This window comes from Dromiciops gliroides, chromosome 4 (assembly GCF_019393635.1).
Source record: "Dromiciops gliroides isolate mDroGli1 chromosome 4, mDroGli1.pri, whole genome shotgun sequence".
NCBI classification, from domain to species: domain Eukaryota; kingdom Metazoa; phylum Chordata; class Mammalia; order Microbiotheria; family Microbiotheriidae; genus Dromiciops; species Dromiciops gliroides.
Window position 1 is genome coordinate 104,519,093 of NC_057864.1, and position 20,762 is coordinate 104,539,854.

The 20,762-nt window shown below is 47.8% G+C and overlaps 1 protein-coding gene across 5 annotated transcripts in view; it reads left to right on the plus strand.

Annotated features, from left to right (window-relative positions):
* Positions 1–20,505, plus strand: part of CDK18 (cyclin dependent kinase 18) — a 47,617-nt gene extending 27,112 nt beyond the window's left edge. For 3 of the 5 annotated variants that reach the window (XM_044001302.1, XM_044001303.1, XM_044001299.1), the window contains exons 2-16: positions 2,543–2,695; positions 3,137–3,297; positions 3,796–3,921; positions 5,976–6,032; positions 6,805–6,919; positions 7,198–7,292; positions 7,978–8,040; positions 10,622–10,745; positions 10,921–11,041; positions 12,812–12,909; positions 13,207–13,312; positions 13,964–14,006; positions 14,460–14,550; positions 17,416–17,493; positions 18,307–20,505. In XM_044001302.1, coding sequence (XP_043857237.1) covers positions 2,572–2,695; positions 3,137–3,297; positions 3,796–3,921; positions 5,976–6,032; positions 6,805–6,919; positions 7,198–7,292; positions 7,978–8,040; positions 10,622–10,745; positions 10,921–11,041; positions 12,812–12,909; positions 13,207–13,312; positions 13,964–14,006; positions 14,460–14,550; positions 17,416–17,493; positions 18,307–18,341 — 1,437 coding nt within the window. In that variant the 5' untranslated portion in view covers positions 2,543–2,571 and the 3' untranslated portion in view covers positions 18,342–20,505. Of the gene's footprint in view, positions 1–2,523; positions 2,696–3,136; positions 3,298–3,795; positions 3,922–5,975; positions 6,033–6,804; positions 6,920–7,197; positions 7,293–7,977; positions 8,041–10,621; positions 10,746–10,920; positions 11,042–12,811; positions 12,910–13,206; positions 13,313–13,963; positions 14,007–14,459; positions 14,551–17,415; positions 17,494–18,306 lie in introns of all 5 variants that reach the window. The other 2 variants (XM_044001301.1, XM_044001300.1) reach the window with 2 other exon arrangements.
* Positions 20,506–20,762: the final 257 nt, after the last annotated feature.

Here is a 20,762-nt window from a genome sequence, read left to right on the forward strand (position 1 = left end):
GCCAGTGGTGGGGATGAGAGTATCCAATCTGGAATTGGCCCTGTCTGCAGTGTAGATAAAAGCCCAGAGGGGAGGCAGGGTTGAATATCTCCCATTAGGGGCCCTGTCTCAGTTTAGGGGAGGGCTCTGGAGAGATCAAGGAGGTAGATGTCAAAGGCATTCTTTCTTCCCCAGACCCTATTTGAGCTATGGTCCTAGGCAGACTTTGGGGCAGCTTTCCAGGGCTAAAGGGAAGAAGGGAATGGTTTGGGGTGGAGAGAGTAGTAAGAAAGGCAGGGGAGTGAAGGGGGAGAAGGAAGAACCTTGGACAGGGACAGCAACCAGTGTCACCAAGGAGGCAGGGCAGTGTCCACAGGAGCTTGCCTGAACCCCCTTCTCTAAAAGGTTGATTAGAGTCATGGATTTTTTTTTTTTGGTGAGGCAATTGGGGTTAAGTGACTTGCCCAGGGTCACACAGCTAGTAAGTGTCAAATGTCTGAGTCTGGATTTGAACTCAGGTTCTCCTGACTCCAGGATCAGTGCTCTATCCACTGCGCCACCTAGCTGCCCCTAGAGTCATAGATTTTAAAATCTGGACGGGATCTTAGAAATTGTCTTATCCGAGGTCCTCATTTTAGAGACAAGCAAATCAAAGGCCAAACAGATTTGAGTAATCTGTTCAAGGTCGCACCACAGGGTTGGTTCTCCTGAGCTGTGCTCTCTCCCTTTGAGGATTCCTAATATAGCCCCAAGGGCTTCAGCTAGGAACAACACCCATTAGCTCCTCTCCTTCCCCCCTCTTCCACCTTCTCTGGGTTCTTCATTGCCCTTGAACCATTTCCCTTCCTTAACATTTATTTTCACTGCTCCTTGACCTGTGGCTATAGCAGAGATGGAGGCGAGAACCAGCCAGTTCTGGTCCATATTCTCCCATCCCATCCATCTTTTTGCCTCTGTTCCCTGGAGGTCCAGGAGACATTAGAGAGCAAGATGGGGAAGGTGGATAGAGAAACAAAGTTGTATCAACTAACACAGGTCAGAAGGCCTGCCTACATCTTGTGTGGATGTGGGTCCCTTAGGTATATAGATCCCTAGACTGGGTGCCAGGAAAGAAATTATAGAATTCAGGGGGAGGAGAAAGAGACACAGACTGTGCTCCCAGGGAGTTACTGGTCTGATGGGGGAGAGAACACATACCCACAGAGGTCATGAGCAGAGAAACGAGTGCCCATCACTCAAACTTGTAATAATAATAGCTGTCACAGGAGAGACAAGGTGGTACAGATCAATGATATCAAATAGAAGCTGATCCCTGTAGGCCAAACATTGGCTAAGAAAACCACAAATTAACATTGTTTATGTTGTACTGTATTTTACTCATTTCATTAAACATTTCCCAATTACATTTTAAGCCTGTGCTGCAGCATCAGGGAGTCTTTCTGGGCAGTGAATTTGACACCTCAGATTTAATGATCAGAGGGGTTAGCCTTGGGGGAGTCACACGATGGGTCAAGCCTTGTCTCTTATACATACTGACTTTGTGACTGGTCACATGAGCTTTCTGGGCTCAAAGCCACCCAACACTATAAGCTGCAGAGAAGCTATTGATTTGATTTGAATTGAAAGAAATCACCAGGGTCTGGACCAAATGTGTGTGTGTGCTGTTTCATAATATACATATGTGTGTATGTATAATATGTATATATACACACAAACACACATATTTGTGGGTATCTATACATATACCCACATATGTATACATACAGACACACATATGTATACATATAGATTTATGGATATATATATATATGTGGCTTGGTGGATAGAGGCCAGACCCAAAGTCAGGAAGACCTAAATTCAAATCTGGCCTTAGACACTTACTAGCTGTGTGACCCCAGGCAAGTCACTTAACCCTGCGTGCCTCAGTTTCCTAATCTGTAAAATGAGCTAGAGAAGGAAATGGCAAACTACTCCAGCATCTTTGCCAAGAAAACTCTAAGTGGGATCATGAAGAGTCAGACACAACTGAAACAACTGAACAAAACAACATACACATACATATATGTGTGTATACTGTTATACTATGTATGCATACATAGCTCTGTGTGTGTATATATAGTATATAAACATATATTTAGGTGTGTGTATATAATGTGTGTATAGATATACACACACACGTTTTATGTTTTGCCAAGAACTTTACCCGCATCATCTCGTTCAGTCTTTATAATAGCTGCAAAGCAGATACCCTTATCAGCTCCATTTGAAAGGTTAAGACACTGAGGGTCGGAGTTGTTCCAAGGGTTTGCCCTAAGGTTACATCGTAAGTGTCGTAGGTGGGATTTGAACTCCGATTTTCCTGTTCCTCGTTCCTGAGGCCCCCACATCCTGTGCTCCTGCTCCAAGGTTCCTAAAAGCTGAGGGGGCAGATAGCAGTTCTCTTTCACAGAGCATAGACAGCACGGGAGGACAGGGACGAGGAACGGTTTGGGTCCAACCTTGCCCCCAGCTGACCCAGTTTCTTCACTCCCATCTGGCTCATAGAGTCTCTCTCGACATTCAGGATCCAGCTGCCAGGGACCCCAGCTGACCATGAACAAGATGAAGAATTTCAAGCGCCGCTTTTCCCTCTCTGTGCCCCGAACGGAAACCATTGAGGAATCCCTGGCCGAATTCACCGAGCAGTTCAACCAACGTAACAGCCGACGAAATGAAGGTGAGGGTGTTGGGGTTAGGTACCCCTGAGCATCATTCCCCCAGAGTATCCGATCTGTAGATGTGTCTAGAGGTCGTGGGCTCATAGATTTAGAGTCACAGGGGACATTAGCAGCTATCAATTCCACCCTTCTCCCTTTCCAGAAGAGGAAACTGAGGCACAGAAAGGTTCAGTGATTTGCCATGGGTACTGCAGTCAGTAAGGATCTGAGATAGGATTTGAACCCAAGTCAGACTTGATACCTGTTTAGCAAGCCCTTGTAATTTCATTCCCAATTCATCCATATAACCTCTGATCCCAAGCCTTGGGGGCATCTCTCCCATGCTGACCTTGTTAAAGGTAGCAAGCTGCTCAAAGAGGGAGGAGGAGGCCTGGGGGAACTAGCCTTGCCTTCGTGCCCTTCTGGGGATAGATAGGGAGCTGCTAATTTTCCCCTCTCAGACCTAGCCCAAGGGCACCTGCAGCTTGGCCCTCTTGCAGGAGGAGACTTCCAGCCAGAGCCTAGTGCCATCTCCCCAACAGAGGAAGATGGGGACCGCCAGGGCCAGTCCTCCCCAGGTATACGCTACCGAAAACACAACCAGCGACGCTTCTCCATGGAGGTAAGAGATGGACTCCCTGCAATTTACTGCCTAGATAGATACCCATGCAAGATAGGCTATGTGCTCTGAGGGATCCCATAATGTATATGCCCAGGCCCTCCCAATAATCACAGGAATAGCTAACACTTTAAGCTTTGCAAAGCACTTTGTTAATGTTGTCTCAGGCGATCCTCATTACCAACCTGAGAGGGAGGTGCTGTGTTATTACCCCCACTGGACAAATAAGGAAAGTGAGGCTGCAAAAAGTTAAGTGATTTGCCCCAAGGCCACATAGCTAATAAATGTTAGAGACAGGGATGGGACTCGGGTCCTGTGATGCCCAAGTCCAGTGCTTGCTTCCCCCTGCACCCGCTCAACATTCCCTGCCTCTAAGGATGCCCATGCCTGCGTGGCCAGTGTGGGAAGCCTACCTGGAGGGCGAGAGCTGGGACTGCAGTCCCCCGTGGCTCCCAGGTCCCCGAGAGTCTCATTCAAAAGCTTCCTTTTGTGTCCCTCCAGGATGTCAGCAAACGACTCTCCCTGCCCATGGACATCCGCCTGCCACCCGAGTTCTTGCAGAAGCTTCAGCTGGAGAGCCCTGAGCTTCCCAAGCCGCTCAGCAGAATGTCCCGCCGGGCATCCCTAGTGAGTCCCTGCACAGAGGGTGAGGAGGGGCGGGGCACCCTATGAGACCTTGGGGAAGGTATTGCTTTCAGCTTCCAGTTTTCCCTTTGGGAGAAGGCAGGGGCCACTCACTCAGTCCCCACTTTGTAGTATGAGTGTAGCAGATTTCCCCTTCAGGAGAAATCTGGCCTCTGGCTCCACCTGCTGGTCAAAGCAGGACAAAAGCGGATCGGCATCAGAACCCAGACTTGGGTTTGGAAAGGCTTTTAAAGATCATTGAGTTTATCCAGCTTGTGCTGGATAAACTTACTCTGGGGGAAGGGGTTCTGGTGGGCAGAGTGTACACACAGCACACTTTTAACTTAATCTAGATTTTTAATATTTTTTGATCACTTTCAAATAATGAACAAAACCATTATAGAGGGGCAGCTAGGTGGCGCAGTGGATAGAGCACGGGCCCTGGATTCAGGAGGACCTGAATTCAAAGCCAGCCTCAGACACTTGACACTTACTAGCTGTGTGACCCCAGGCAAGTCACTTAACCCCAATTGCCTCACTAAAAAACAAAACAAAACAAAACAAAACAAAAAACCATTATAGAGTTTGCCAATTTCATACTGAAAAATGAATCTCTAGCCATTTCAGACTGACTCCAGCTATATGAGTCCAACCTTCTCATTTCTCAGAGGAGAAAACTGAGGCCCAGAGACTTTAAGTGACTTGACCAAAATCACACATCTAGTTAATAATTGATCTGTGGGGGCAGCTAGGTGGCGTAGTGGATAAAGCACCCATCCTGGATTCAGGAGTACCTGAGTTCAAATCCAGCCTCAGACACTTGACCCTGGGCAAGTCACTTAACCCCCATTGCCCTGGCCAAAATAAAATAATTGATCTGTGACTAGAAACCTGGTACTCTAGTACTCTTTCCTCTATCCCACACAGCATCCTCTAATATTGACCTCCAGGACCCATGCCCCTAATTCCATCCAGCCCCGGGTCCAATGAATAGCGTAGCTTGGGGAAGGGAGAATGGTTGCAGCGTTGGGGACAATCAGAGAGGCTCTTAGGCTTCCTTGGCATTCAGAACTCCTAGCTACCCAGTGACACCACTGGGGAGGATGTAGAAAGTTTGGGTTCCTCTCTTACTCTACTTCCAGGACAAATGGGTCAGCTCAGTGAGTTTTGAGAAAGGACCACAGACTGGCAAACATAACATTAACTTGAGAACCAGGTTCCCTGGGAGTCCCTTCCCTGATTCAGAGCTAGAGCAGAAGGATGAATGTGATGATAATGATTTAACAAACAGACCAGTTTATAATCTCCTTGTTAAAATCTTTCTTTCGCCTCTATAACATCATTTGGGGCAGTGAGGTAGTGCAGTAGATAAAGCACTGGCTCTGGAATCAAGAGGACCTGAGTTCAAATCCGGCCTCAGACACTTGACACTTACTAGCTGTGTGACCCTGGGCAAGTCACTTAACCCCAATTGCCTCAAACATCCAGGGCCATTCCTAGTCATCCTGATGTATATCTTGCTACTGGACATAGATGGCTCTGGAGGAGAAAACAAGACTGGTGACTTTGCACAGTCCTCCCTCACTTAAATCCAATTCACTTCAAGTCATGACATCACCCCAATGTCAGGGTCCTCTTCGAGAATGAAAAGACAAACAATATTCACTCCTACTATACTATAATAATGATAATAATAATAGGTAGTATTTATATAGCCCTTTAATGTTCACAGAGCTCTTTACATATATTATCAAACAATCCTCACAACCCTGGGAAGTAGGTGCTATTATTATCCCCATTTCACAGATGAGGAAACTGAGGCTCAGAGAGATTAAGTGACATGTAGATCTTCCTAACTCCAAATCCAGAGCTCTATCCCACCTTCCAACCTAGGACAACTCATTTCCACTCTTGTTGAAGAAAGAATATGAGGGAAGAGATGTTAGAGAGTGGACTTTGTATGGGGTTCGTGGGGGCACCCTAGAGAAAGTTAATGATAACCAGTGGGTAGGGCATACCTACAGGATGACAGCTCTCACTTTCTCTTCCCTCTCCAGTCAGATATCGGCTTTGGGAAACTGGAAACTTATGTGAAACTGGACAAGTTAGGTGAGGTAAGAGACTGAGCCAGTCTTTGAGAGGAAGTGGGCAGTTCTTGGAGGTTTGGGGAGAGGGGACCCTCCAGAACAGGAGCTTGATTCATGCTACCCTTGTCCCTAAGAAGGGGAATCACTCATTAAGGGCTGAGCCTTCTCAAATCTGGCAAGGCCTCTGATAAAATCTGAAGCAGATGAGTTCCATCTTTCAATTCATATATAAGACTTTTATTTTTGTGATTCATTTAAAATTTTGTATGAATATTTTTCATTTTTATATCACTGTCATAATTTATATCCTTCTCCTGGGCAACCATCCCCTATAGCCAAGGTTGTTATGTATATTCTTTTCCTGTCTCTGTTTACTTCGTTTTGCATCAGTTCATATACATCTTCCCATGCTTCTCTGTATTCATCATATTTATGATTTCTTACAGAACAATAATATTCCACTAGGATCATGTATTGTAATTTGTTTGCCTACTCTGCAATCACTGGGTATCTACTTCATTTCCGGTTTCTTGCTATTACAAAAAGTACTACTATAAGTATTTTGGTGTATAGAGGGTCTTTCTTGCTGCCCCTTCCCTCCTTGGGGTATATGTCTTACAAAAGAGATGTGACAGACTTGCCTGCCTTGGTACTAGGGGCTCAGTAGGGGCCTGAATGCTCGTATCCTGTGGGTTTCCATTGTCCTGGAGGTAAAGCATGGAAACAGGGGGCTCCAGTCACATTCCAGGCTGCTGGGCAGGAAGGGCAAGGATCTGAATCGTGCCTTGGTTGTTTCCAGGGCACCTATGCCACCGTCTTCAAAGGGCGAAGCAAACTCACTGAGAACCTGGTGGCACTGAAGGAGATCCGACTGGAGCATGAGGAGGGTGCCCCTTGCACAGCCATCCGGGAGGGTATAAGCATCTGGGGCTAGATGCCTCCCCTCATCCCCAGCACCCCTCCCAAGACCTCTCACCCCCAGGGCACTGATGCTATGCCACCTTGTGACACGGGAGGGAAATCTGTGGTGGCAGGAGAGTAAGAGTTGGCATTGTACTCCTGAGGGAAGGGAGGAGTGATGGGGTGCTTGAGTCCTGAGACACAGTAAGGATTCTCTAAGCCCAGGAAAGAGCCCAGCGTGAGCAGAGTGGCATGGGGCTTGGAGGACCCAAATGTCCCCATCTCTCTACAGTGTCACTGCTGAAAAACCTGAAACATGCCAACATTGTAACCCTGCATGACCTGATCCACACAGAACGATCCCTTACCCTTGTCTTTGAGTACCTGGTAAGACAAAACTGGGCCTTGTGGAAGGGAGGAAGACAAGAAGGGAGGGAGGGAGGGAGGGAGGGATGGAGGAGGGAAGGGAGAAAGGGAAAAAGAAAGAGAGAGGGGAAGAGAGGGGAAAGGGAAAAAGAAAGGGAGAGAAGGAGGGAGGGAGGGAGGGAGAAAAGGAAGGAAGGGAGGGAGAAAGGGAAGAAGGAAAGTAGGGAGAAAGGGAAGGAGAAGGGAAAGGAAGAAGAAAGGGAGAAAGGAAGGGAAAGAGAAAAGGAGGAAGGGAGGGAGGGAAGGAAGGAGAGAAGGGAGGAAGGAAGGAGAGAAGGGAGGAAGGAAGGAGAGAAGGGAGAGAGAAAGGAAGGAAGAAAGGGAGGAGAGAAGAGAAGAAGGAAGGAAGGGAGGGAGAAAGGGGGAAAAGAAGGAAGAGATTCAGTCTTCCTTCAAAGACCCCCCCCACCCTTGCCTCTTTCCTCTTGGGTGACCTTGACTGAGAGAGCCTTTAGTCTTGAGCTCTCCGGGTCTCACTCTCATCCTCCAAACTGTAGGATCATGAGATGGGCTTGGAGATGAGACAGGGCCAGGACCCAGTATTCCAGCCCCCTCCCCATTTGGCTCTGCCCAGCTAAGGCCTCTCCCCGTCCCCAGCCCCGAGCTTGGGGTGCTAGGGTCCTTATGACCAGGTTCTCTGTTCTAGGACAGCGACTTGAAGCACTACTTGGACCACTGTGGGAACCTCATGAGCATGCACAATGTCAAGGTGAGGACCCCCTCCCCAAGCCCAGGCCCAGACTTCAGCAAGGCAAGCCCTAGGGGAAGGCGGGACAAAGACTGCAGCAGCAGCCTCCAATCACTGCTTAGCGTGACACCTACAAGAGACGCAGCTGCAGTCAGAGACTGACTATTTTGTCTTTTTAAAAATATGATGCATTTTGTTTCAATTTAGACATCCAGTGCAACAGATACCTAAACACTCTTTCCACAAGGTATATTCACTGCAAACAGTTAAGCGATAGAGTGATTGCACTTGATTGAACTTGTCACTTTGCACTTTTGTAGCTTTTCATCTATTAATAAGTCCATTAATTTTCTTCTTTAGACATTTATTGATGGCTTTTTTTTAACAATTCTTTCCAGACCTGTCCAGTTACCCTTTTTCCATACCCAGTCACCCTTGTGACAAAGAAAGTCACTTAAGCACAATCACTGTCATTCAGTTTTGCTTGACAGTATGTGCAGTATTCTGCACCCATCTTTCCCCACCTCTTTCCAGAAAGGAAGGAGCTGCCTTTCTTCATCTTTGCACTCACTCAGCCTTTGGTTACACTTCCATTATTGTAGTCATTGCAGATATTCTTGTTCCTTGGTCATCAATTCATTCAAATCTTCCCTTAAAAGATGGACTTCTGAGGGCAGCTAGGTGGCGCAGCGGATAAAGCACCAGCCCTGAATTCAGGAGAACCTGAGTTCAAATCCAGACTCAGACACTTGATACTTACTAGCTGTGTGACCCTGGGCAAGTCACTTAACCCCCATTGCCCCGCAAAAAAAAAAAAAAGACGGACCTCTTCACAACAAACCAACACAGTATACCAGAGCTTATAAATCCAAACGAGTGTCATCCCCATCAAAGCCACCCTCTTCGGGAAGTTCTACTCACATTCTAACTTTGTTGCTGTTGCTTCAAAGAGTTGAGAAACATAATTTAGAGCTTCTCATGAGCCTCAGAATAGCAGTTGTCTTCGAGTCATTTTTCAGTCATGCCCAGCTCTCCGTGACCCCATTTGGAGTTTTCTCTGCAAAGAAGCTGGTGCGTCGTTTGTCATTTCCTTCTCCAGCTCATTTTACAGATGAGAAAACAGAGGAAAGCATGATGAAGTAACTTTCTCAGGGTCACACAACTAGTAAGTATCTAAAGCCAGATTTGAATTCAGGAAGATGTCTTCCTGACTTCAGGACCAGCCCTCTATCCACTGCAGCCCCTCACTGTCCTCCTAATAGCAGTAACTAACATTATTTACAAACATTTTAGGTTTGCAGAGTACTTAGTATGCCTTCTTTTCCTTGAACCCTAACAACAGCCCCAGAAGTAGGTAATACAGGGGTTAGTTTATCACTTTTACATTCAAAAAACCTCAAAAGCTGGTAGAAACCCAAGCTCACAGCTAATAGTTGTCAGAAATAGGACTTGAACCCTGGTGGTCTTTCTGACCCCAAGCGTTCTTCCCATTTGCCAGGCGGTCCTGTACATAAAATAAAACAGAACAGAAAAAAAAATGGATTTTCTAAAGTGATTGCAGCAAGAGTTGCATCCTTGAAATAAATTTGCAGCCTGCTAACAGGGATCCTTCATGAAAGAGACATCCTTCACTTGGATAGGTTTTTGTGTTTAATTGGGTTAGGTTTTGTTTTGTTTTGTCTCTTTCATCATCAGCAGCCTGGCCTTGTACATTTCCACCCATGCTCTCAGACACATGTCTGCCCCCTCCTGGTCTCATGTAGAGAAGCAGCAGGGCTGAGAGTGTTGTGCTTGCAGGCAGGAAGACCTGGTTCAGCCTCAGATGCTTACTGCCTGTGTGACCCTGGGCAAGTCACATAACTCTTCTTGTTCTGTTTCTTCATTTATAAAATGAGAGTAATGATGACTATAATGCTTAATTTCCATGGCTGTTGTCAGAACCAAACAATAATCATTCACTCAATCAGCAATTAAAGGGCTCTTTAGGATTTGCAGAGTTTAAGCACTTAACTGTTCTTTGTCCAGTGCTTGACAGCCAAAGCCCTTTTCACCCACTACCTTATTCGAGCCTCATGAGAACTCTGGGAACTAGGCAGTATTATTATCCCCATCTCACAGATTAGGAAACAAGGCTGGTCAAGGTGAAGTGACTTGTCCAGGGTCACAGAGCTAGTATCTGAGGCAGGATTCAAACTCAGGTCTTTCTCACTCTAGACCCAACACCCAATCTATCCACTGTTCCCCTTAGTGGCTCAAACCAGATTATGTATAAATAGTGCTTTGCAAAATCTTAAATCTCTATCTAAATGTCAGCAAGGAGGAGGGTGATGCCCTGCCAGGAATTCGTCTCACCTCCACACATTCTGTATCTCCCCTTCCCTGCCTTGACCGCTGCAGAAAACACCCCAGAGCCAGAGTGGGGGCCCCAGACCAAGGGCAGATGAGAGGCCAGCCAGCTTCTCCTAGGACTGATGGTTTTTTTCTTCCTCTCTTCACCCCCAACCATGGACACTGTATGACTCACTTCCCCCCAAGAGACTGTTGAGCTTGCCAGACTGGACTTGTATAATGCTCTCCTCCCCCTCCCCTCCATCCTTTTCAGGTCTTTATGTTCCAGTTACTCCGGGGCCTCTCCTATTGCCATCGACGGAAGATCCTCCACAGGGACCTGAAGCCCCAGAACTTACTCATCAACGAGAAGGGGGAGCTAAAACTGGCAGACTTCGGTGAGGGCAAGGAGCCAGCCAGGGTGAGGGGACAGGTTGCCGGTGGCCTAGGCCCAGGCCAGGGGCACCTATAGCTCCATCTCCCCTCCCATGGGGCAGCACAGGGGTGGGGAACTCAGGCATAGCAGAGGGTGCCTCCATCAGACAGAGAGTTTAGCTATACCTTTGTCCCCAGGCCTGGCCAGGGCCAAGTCAGTGCCCACCAAGACCTACTCCAATGAAGTAGTCACTCTTTGGTACCGCCCCCCTGACGTCCTGCTGGGCTCCACGGAGTATTCTACTCCCATCGATATGTGGTGAGTGAGAATAGAAGGGGAGGAGGGGAAGGGGCCTTCAAGTGTCTGAGGAGGGGGAGCCTGAATCTGTCCTGTTATAATCTCCTTTTTATAGATGAGGAAACTGACGCAGACAGAGGCTAAGTAACTTGCCCAGCTAGTAATGGTCAGTTGATAATTCAAGACTGAAGCTCAGGAGGGAAATTAGGCTAACTATGGAGATCTACAGGAGGAATCATCTGCATAGTGTCATAATTGAATCCATGAGAGCTTATGCTGATGGGATCAGCAAGTAAGAAAGGGGAGAGAGAGAGAGAGAGAGAGAGAGAGAGAGAGAGAGAGAGAGAGAGAGAGAGAGAGAGAGAGAGAGAGAGAGAGAGAGAAGGGAAGAGGACTTAGGACAGTTCACGAAAAGACATAGATGAAGAAATAGCAAAGGTGACTAACAGAGACTCAGGCCAAAGGAGAACCAAGAGAGAGAGGGGGAAGTGTCATAAAGCCCCACAGAGGAGAGAAAATCCAGGAAGAGTTGGTGGACAGCAGTGTCCAATGCTTCAGAGAGCTCTAGCAGGCTGAGGATCTAGAAGAGACCTTCAGATTTGGTGATGAAGGGTAACTTTCATCCAGAGCAAGTCCATTTGAATGATGAGGACCGAACCCAGGTTGCAGAGGGTCTAGAAGAGAGTGGGAGAAGAAAAAGTGGAAGCACCAGGGGCAGATGACTTTTTTTTTTTTGCGGGGCAATTGGGGTTAAGTGACTTGCCCAGGGTCACCCAGCTAGTAAGTGTCAAGTATCTGAGGCTGGATTTGAACTCAGGTCCTCCTGACTCCAGGGCCAGTGTTCTATCCACTGCGCCACCTAGCTGCCCCGGCAGATGACTTTTTCAAGGAGTTTAAATGAAAGAGAGAGGAGAGAAGTAGGATGATAGCCACAGGGGACGTTGGGACCTCAGAAGAGTTTAGGATAGTCCTAAGGATGTGTCTGTTTGTCATCAACAGTGAAGGAACCAGCAGGTGAGGACAGCTGAAAGATTAGAGAAAGAACGGGGGCTGGTAGCGGAGGTGGAAAGTACTGGACTGGAGGAGACAGAAAACATGAAGTAGATGAAGAATTGCCTTTGGCCTTGGGAGGGGCCACCTGTTCATCAGAGACTGGAGTAAAGGAGGAGAAGGTGGGGGATGATGTCAGAGGAGAAGGGGAGAAGATGAAGCTCTGGGAGAATGTCCTGGGTTTTTTCATTGAAGTATGAGGTGAGAGGGTAGAGTGAAGAGGAACCATGGGAGACATGAGGAAAGAATAGAAAGTTTGGAACAGCCACTGTGGTGAGTGGGCTGTGAAAAAGTCTTGTATTCTAATGATCTGTGTTGATGGCTTATCTCCCCTTGCTAGAGACTGGATTTAGGAATTAGGATCCAGGATTTAGAGTTAGAAGGGACCTTAAAGGGTCTCTCATCCAGTATCATCATGTTACAAATGAGGAAATGAGGCAAAGGGCCTCACACAGGTAACTAAGACTGTAAGCCCCCTGAGGGTAGGAACTCTGTTTTAGCTAAGCTCTGTATCTCCTGTCTCATTCCCATCCCGCCCTGAGCATCCAGCATGAGGGTCTATACATGAGGGTGCTGGTTAGAATGTCTGTTGAATGAATTCATCTCTTCCCCCGGGCTGCCACATTTTCCCGTCCCACAGGGACCACTCGGTTCAGTGTGGTTTATTGCAGAAAGGATCTGTAATGTCTCCCCCCTGCCTTCCTCCAGTCACTTCCCTCCCTCTCTAATTGTTCCCCACAGGGGTGTGGGCTGTATCCACTATGAGATGGCCACAGGAAGACCCATTTTCCCCGGCTCCACGGTGAAGGAAGAATTGCACCTCATCTTCCGCCTGCTCGGTGAATGTCCCGCCTACCTCCATCTCTTGCCGGCAGAGGCCTTCCGTGAGGAGCTCAGCTCCCCCTAAGCAGAGAGGAGGGTCATCTTTGTGGGATCTCACCTCTCAGACCTGAGTCCCCTTCTCAGCAAGATCTCTGTAGGATCAGAGGTTCCACAGGGATACCTATATTCTACTTCCTGAGCCTCTAGTCCACCTCTGCTTAGGCTGCCTCAGACCTGTCCTCTCCCCTGTGGTTCTCATTCCCCTCACCTTTCTTTTCCCATCTCCCCCCCCCACCACCATGTCATCTCTTCAGGAACCCCCACGGAAGAGACCTGGCCAGGAGTGACATCCTTCCCCGAGTTCCGAGCCTACAACTTTCCCCGGTACAAACCGCAGCCACTCATCAACCACGCTCCCAGGTACCCATATGACCTAAACCCTACCCTTCCCTCTATGAGATGGTAGATCAACAGACAGATAGATAACACATTCCTTAAGTGCTTACCACGTGCCAAGGACTGCGACAGGAAAGCAATCCAGTCCCTGCCCTGAAAGAGCTTATATTCCAATGTAGGAAGATAACACCAACCCCGTGAGGTGGGTAGAAAAAGAATCCAGTTTAAACTATTATGCTATAGCTGAAAATTAGACCCAAGTCTCTTCATCCTCCCTCAGCATATATAACCTTTGTCAAATAAGAAGATAGAGGACAGAACCAACTGGTCAGTGAGTAAGAGCTACAGAGAGGCAGATATATACTCAATATAAGAAAGAATCTAACAGTTAGAAGTCAGAAGTCAGCCATCTAAAAATTGAGGCAGTGAGCTCCCCTTCACTGAAGGTCTTCAAACTGGATAACCATATCCTGTTGGGGAGATTTCATCCGTCAAGTGGGGATTGAACTCAGTGAGGTCTCCTCCAATGATCCTGGTACCTGGGTGGATATGGGTATAGTCTGAACCTTGGTTCCTGCACCCCTCTCCACTGCTGTGAGGCGATATGGTGGGTAGAGGGGGCCTCTGCCGGCTCACTCTTCCCCACCTCCACTTCTGGACATTGTTGTCTTACAGGTTGGACACAGATGGCATTGACCTACTTACGAGTCTCCTCCTGGTGAGTGGCCTCCCAACTTTGGGGTCCAAGAGTAGCAGGCAAGCCCTACTTCAGAGAGCTCAATGGGCCTCTGGCCTTAAACTCTGACCTCATTCCACGGAATGACCTCCCTACCCTCTTGAGCCATCAAAATTCCATTTACCTTTCTCATACAGGAGGCAGTGTGGGGTAGTGGAAAGAACTCCAGATTTGGAGATCACAGCCAAGTCTCTTTCCCCCCTCCAGGCCCCACCTTCCTTATCTATAAAATGAGGGTATTGAACTAAATGACCCCTAAGGTCCCTTCAAGCTTTGAATCCTATAGTTCATGTCCTAAGGGTGAATTATTTCTCAGAAAAGATTTGGTCCTGTCTGAGGTCTGAGACCTTTCCACCTTTGTCCCCGCTGCTCCCCCATTGCCACCCTTCCCAACATTCCAGGTCCTCTTACATCTCTGACCCCTTTGCTTTTCAGTATGAAGCCAAGAGCCGGATATCAGCAGAGGAAGCCCTGAGACACCCTTACTTTGGTTCTCTGGGGGAGCGTGTGCACCAACTCCCTGACAGTAAGTGGATCTAGAGAAGTAAGCATGGCATAGTGGGCAGGACATTGGAAGTCAGGAAGACTTGGGTTCAAATCCTGTCGCAGACACTTACTAGCTGTGTGACCCTAAGCAAGTCACCCTACTGCTTTGTACCTCAGTTTCCTTATCTATTAAAAAAAAAGAAGGTTCAGACTCTGTGGCTTTCTGGCTCTAAATTCATGATCCTATAAGGGCCTACAGGAGTCAGAATGTCATCATTGAAAGAACAATGGACTGGAAGCCAAGAGTTTAGTTCATTCTGTCACTAACTACTATGGAACCTCTAGCAAGTCATTTTCCTTCTCTGGACCTCAGTTTCCCTAACTGTAAAATGTAAGGAATGGGGGCAGCTAGGTGGTGCAGTGGATAAAGCACCGGCCCCGTATTCAGGAGTACCTGAGTTCAAATCTGGCCTCAGACACTTGACACTTACTGGCTGTGTGACCCTGGGCAAGTCACTTAACCCCCATTGCCTACCCCCCAAAAAACAAAAAAACACAAGAAATGCCTCTATGTGCCTGACATTGTTCTAAGCCCTGATAGTCAAGCTTTTTGTTGTTGATAGTCAAGTCATTTCCAAATAAAATCCCTCCTCTCCTCCCCAGAAATCCATCCTTTGTAAACAAAGAGAAAGAAGGAAGGAAGGAGGGAGGGAGGGAGAAAGAGAAAAAGAAAGAAAGAAAGAAAAAGAAATAGAGAGTACAGGTCAGCATGTCTAACCAACACATCAGTATATATAAAACTCCATACCTGTAGACCTTCATCTCTGTAAGAAAGGGAGGAAAGTGCATTTCTTTCAACCTTCTCCATCACAATTACATATTCTTCAGTTTCCTTTGCTTTGTTTTCGATGTTGTTGGTTGAGATTTCTCTGTTTTGGGAAGGGAAGGAATTTAATGGGTTGGTGGGGGGGAGTGGAGTCTGGGGAAATTTGACTTGGATTTTCATAAGGAATTCCTGAAGAGTAAGGGACCTCTACCAATGCTCCTGCAAGCATCTGTGGATCTCAGACTCTGTCTGTCTGTGTGTGTGTGTGTGTGTGTGTGTGTGTGTGTGTGTACATGCACTTGTAAATGTGTGTGTGCCCATGCTCAAGCCCACAGTTTTCTCTGCCAGTGAGGAATGATGGCCCCTGTATGTTTAAACTGACAGTGCTATGGGGAATTATGGAGACTGACATGGGAAGTTTCTTTTTAACAAGGAAAGACTTTTTTGTTAAGTTCTTTGTGAATTCCAGGGCATTGAAGATAAGCAGGCATTTGGAGTAGGCATTTTTGGTTTGTTTTGCAAATATGACACTTGCCGTCCTACACGTGCCGGATGAGAAAAATGTAATTAAGCAAAACTGTAAAGTTTCTTTTAGCCAGAATCACAAGACATGCCCATTTCGAAGTGCGTCCTTGGAGAAGCACCCTCTTACAGTCGCCAAAGTGGTGGCAGGAGGAGGCTACTAAAGGACCTACTGTGTGTCAGAGGTCACACAGGGTCTCTAGCCCTCCTTTCTCTTCTTTTTTCTATACATAATTCATTATGAATTTAACTTAAAACAGTAATAAAACCAATCTTACATTTGAAACTCTTTGAAGTTTTTAAAAAATGACCATGATCATATGCAAATCTGTAACAACTTCTTGGGTCCTTTTTCCTACTTTATCTCTTTCCATCGTCTCTTTTCCCCTAGAGTTTGTCTCTCTTTTTTTCCTTCTCTGTAGCTGGTGTGTATGCTCACTGGCAGGTTTTGTGTCCTTAATTTGCTATTTTTTCCTACATAAATCATATATTTCTTTTTCTTTTTGAGGCATTCAGGGTTAAGTGACTTGCCCAGGGTCACACAGTTAGTAAGTGTCTGAGATCAGATTTGAACTCAGCTCCTTCTAACTTCAAGTCAACTGCAACGCCATATTTCTTTATATTTTTGTAAGCAGTCATTCTTTGTTCTGTTAGAGGTCAGCCTTCACTTTCTGAGAGGAATCATACATAGCTCATATTCACATGCACCTTTCTCTGTCCCCACCCACAAAGTACTTTAGACCAAGACCAGGGACAGCATGTCTGGCCTCTTGAGGCAGGCCAATTGTGCCCTAGCCCCTTGCCACCTTCTCCCCAGCCCCTGGAGCCTGACCACCCTGATTGATGAAGATTCCCTAAAGGTGAATGTCCCTGTTTCCAGCCTGGCTGGCCAAGCCAGGAGATGAGGCAAGAGAGGATGTGCTGGGATACTCCATCGGTGGGCACAGGCATCCCCTCATCCCTTCCCCTCCCTCAACTTCAGGGTCTTCATTTGTAAAATGAAAGCAATTCCAGTCCTAGCCCTGTGAAGCAACGAACTATATACATGCCATAAGCTTCCTGAAGGGCAGGGTTCTCACCCTTTGGTGCTTATTCTGGTGCCCAGCACATAGTAGGTGCTTAATAACCGTTTGCTGACTAGTCAATTGGTTGACTGGAGGGCAAGGCACAGAACTAGTTGGTGTAGGAGGGGATAGAGGCAGAAACAGACTTAGGAAACTGAGCTGGGGATGCTCTCTAATCTAGCCAGCTTTGAGAGACAGACTACCCATGCTCCAGGTAACTAGGGGGTGCCTTAGTGCACAGAGCAGTGGGGCTGGAGTCCGGAAGACCTGAGTTCAAATTTAGCCTCAGACACTTACTGGCTGTGTGACCCTGGGCAAATCACTTAGCCTCTATCTGCTTCAGTGTCCTCGTTGGTAAGATGGGGATAATAAGATAAGGATTGTGAGGTTCAAAGTGCTCAGCACAGTGCCTGGTATACAGTAGGTGCTATGTTAATACTAATGATCTCCTCTTGCTCCTCCCATCCCTCTTCTCTCTCTTGTCACCCCACAGCTGCCTCCATCTTCTCTCTGAAGGAAATTCAGCTCCAGAAGGATCCGGGTTACCGGGGCCTATCCTTCCAGCAGTCAGGTAACATCATCTCTTCTCCATGCCTGTCCTCTCCCAGGTCTGCTCCCCGCTGTGGGGCAGTGCTGATCCATGCTATGGTTCAGTCAATGCCTGGTCCTCTGGGAACCCTGTCTGGAGGGAGAGTGGCTCCCCATGCATCCAATTAATCTAGATTCCATCGCCATCCGTCCGGATTCGCAGAACCTCCTAAACAGTAGCTCAAAGTTAAGAAAGAGTAGGTTGGTTTCCCCATCAAATATCCCAACTCCTTCCTCTCTTTCATGTGTTCATCCTTTTCTCTGTTTCTCTTTGTGCTGTACACTAGAGGCCTCCTCCCCCAACAGAGAGAATCCCACCCTTTAGGGTTCCCAATCTAATACTGTCTAACAAGGATGCAGCAAGACACCGAAGGCAATAGGCACATCAGAGCCCCTCTGGATTGCAGGGTTGGGGGACCACCTTTGAGGGAGATCACTTGGTCCTGAGTGACACCCTAAGCCCTCTAGAGAGGTGGGTGCCCTTGGATAGTTCTCCTATTTCATGAAGTTGCTTCACTGACAGAGATCCCCTTTATCCCAGGGTCTGGGTGCTCCTTTCAAGAAGGAAGTTTTTGTTTTTGTTTTTGTTTGTTTGTTTGTTTTTTTGTAGGGCAATGAGGGTTAAGTGACTTGCCCAAGGTCACACAGCTAGTGTCAAGTGTCTGGATTTGAACTCAGGTCCTCCTGAATCCAAGGCCAGTGATTTATCCACTGCGCCACCTAGCCGCCTCAAGAAGGAAGTTTTTATTTTCCCAAATCAAGGTTCCTCGCTGATTTCACCCTCTGTGTCTTTCAGGACGAGGGAAGAACCGAAGACAAAGCATCTTCTGAGCTCAATGTCTCCATCCCCACACCACAGGCCACAAAAGGGATGAGACACACCCAGCACAGCTGTCCAGGGCTGGGGTTAGGGGCCTCAAGTTGCCTACAGAGGATTGGGGGCCCCAGCTAGATGGGAGGGAAGTCCATTAGCCCCGTTGGCTGCTGGTGTGTCCCCTCCCCTCCCTTTTGAAAAACCTCTCCTGGGGGCTCTGAGCCCTGGCTCCCCCCACCCCCCAGATCCTTCTCCCCAGTCCCCGGGGCTTGAGCACCGTGGTTTGTAAGGGTATCCTATCCACAGCTCCAGCCTGACAGGCCAAGCTTGGAAATGAGGCAAGAAAGGATAGGCCAGGAGTCTTCCATCTGTGCTCAGGCTGGGGGAAGATGGAAGATCCCAAATGCAGGGCTGGCTGGCCTATATTCCCTGCTTCTCCTGGGTTGGAGGCTCCTCTGCACAAGGCCTCTCTGACCAGGCAGATCTTGGCTGATGCCCCTGACGCAGGCAGGGCCGGCTATATGCACACCCCTGCTGGCTTATTGGCACCTTCCTCGACAGCCTCTGTGGGAGGTGGGGAATAGCTTCCCTCACTCCCTGATGGCTTTGTTTCTTTTATTGCTCTACAGTTAGAGAAAGGGATGTTCTCACTTCCCCAGGACCCTGAAATCCTGGGCACTTGTCTCTGTGCCAAAGGTCCTTGTTCCCTAACCCCCACCAGCTTCTCTCTCCAGGCTGGGGGGAGCTGGTACCCACCCCCAGCCGTGACAGGAGGGCTTCCGTGCCTGGGCACCCCCAAATCCTTGTCCCGCCTGCCCCATCCCCCACCACCATGCTCTGTTAGCTCTGCCTCCAAGGTTGTTTGCTCCCCCTCCCCACCCCGACCCGATAGGGTACAGTGCCCAACGGCCTCCACTGGATGGCATCTCCATCTAATACCAAATATAGCAAGAGGCTGCCCTGGGGGTGCCTATTTGTTCCTGCCCACTCTACCCCAGCCCCACTAAGTTTGAATAAACTTCCTTAAATTGAAGGGTGGGAGGGAGCTTATTGTCCCCAGGAAGTCTTCTCCTTCCACTGGCCCTTCCCCCTACCAGCCATCCCTCACCTTCCATTTTCAGAAGCCCTATATTCAGCATCAGAATAGGAGTATCTGATCCCACCTGCCCCTGACTCCATGTCTGCTGACAGGGATCAGGACAGGAAGAAACCAGGTTAGTCCAGGGTCTCTTCTGGGCCATCACCCCTCTTTAGCTCATACCGCCCAGCAGTATCTGGTCTTGCTCCACCTGGCTAACTCTGGGTGCTGTACCATCATTGAGCCCTTGACCATCCTCAGCATACAAGGCTGCACCAGGGGATGGTCATGGGTAGGAAGCAGTCACAGGGCCTGTACAAAAGCCACAGTCAAAGGAAGGACAAGGGTTTTTCTGACCTAGGACTAGTCTCTATAAAGGGTCCTGCATCTTCCAACACCTCCCTGTCACTAAGGCCAATTATTCCCCCCCCCCCCCGCCAAGAGCAACCTAAAACTTGGGACACTTTTTCAGAAGGGGTAAATGGGCCTTGTGCCAGGGATGCACTATCCTCCTCCCCTCCACCCCATTTCCCCAGCCTGTTTTTCATTCTTTGCACCCCTAATTTCAGGGACATACTTTATGTCATCCCACTTCTGTGCCATATGAGGTATTGAGTACCACCCCCCATATCCTTGAATTCCCATCATCAACTCCTTGCTCCACCAAAGGACCAACCCCTTTAAGCCATGTTTATCCTGCCTTGCTTCTCCCCAGAAAGAGGACCTGGGGGCTGCCCCTTACTCCCTCCCTCCCTCCCTGAACTGTACTGTGAACGTCCTGTCTCCTGTCCTGTGACTCAGTGCAAAGACAGATAATCTATTTAACTCATATTGTTCAAAAAAGAAGCAAATGATCCCTTGAAAATGAGGTGATTTTTGTAGCAAGTTGATTCCAAAGAAAGGGGAAAGGGATGTGAGTGTGTGAAGAGCGTGAGTGGCTGTCAGGGTCTTAGACAGACATTGTTGTCTTTTTTTAAAGAAGAGAGAGTTTGATTTTTGTATATCCCAAGACCTCTTCTCTGAGGAGGGTTCCCTGACACCTTGATCTGATATATTGTGAATGCAACCAAGTAAAGGACCAGAAATAAATCATCAAGTCTGAAGTGGGTGTGATGGTTTGGGAAACTGGAAAGCAAGAAGCAACAGGTTCTGGGTTACCGCTTATTTTATCAAGGCCATCCATCCATTCATCTATCCATTCATTCATTCATCCATCCATTCATCTGTCCATCTGTTCATTCATCCATCCATACATTCATCTGTCCATTCATTTATTCGTTCATTCATTCATTCATTCGCAATTATGTATAAGGTTTGCATTAGGGCAAACTCTGGACTTAGAGTGAACTTACAATGGAAT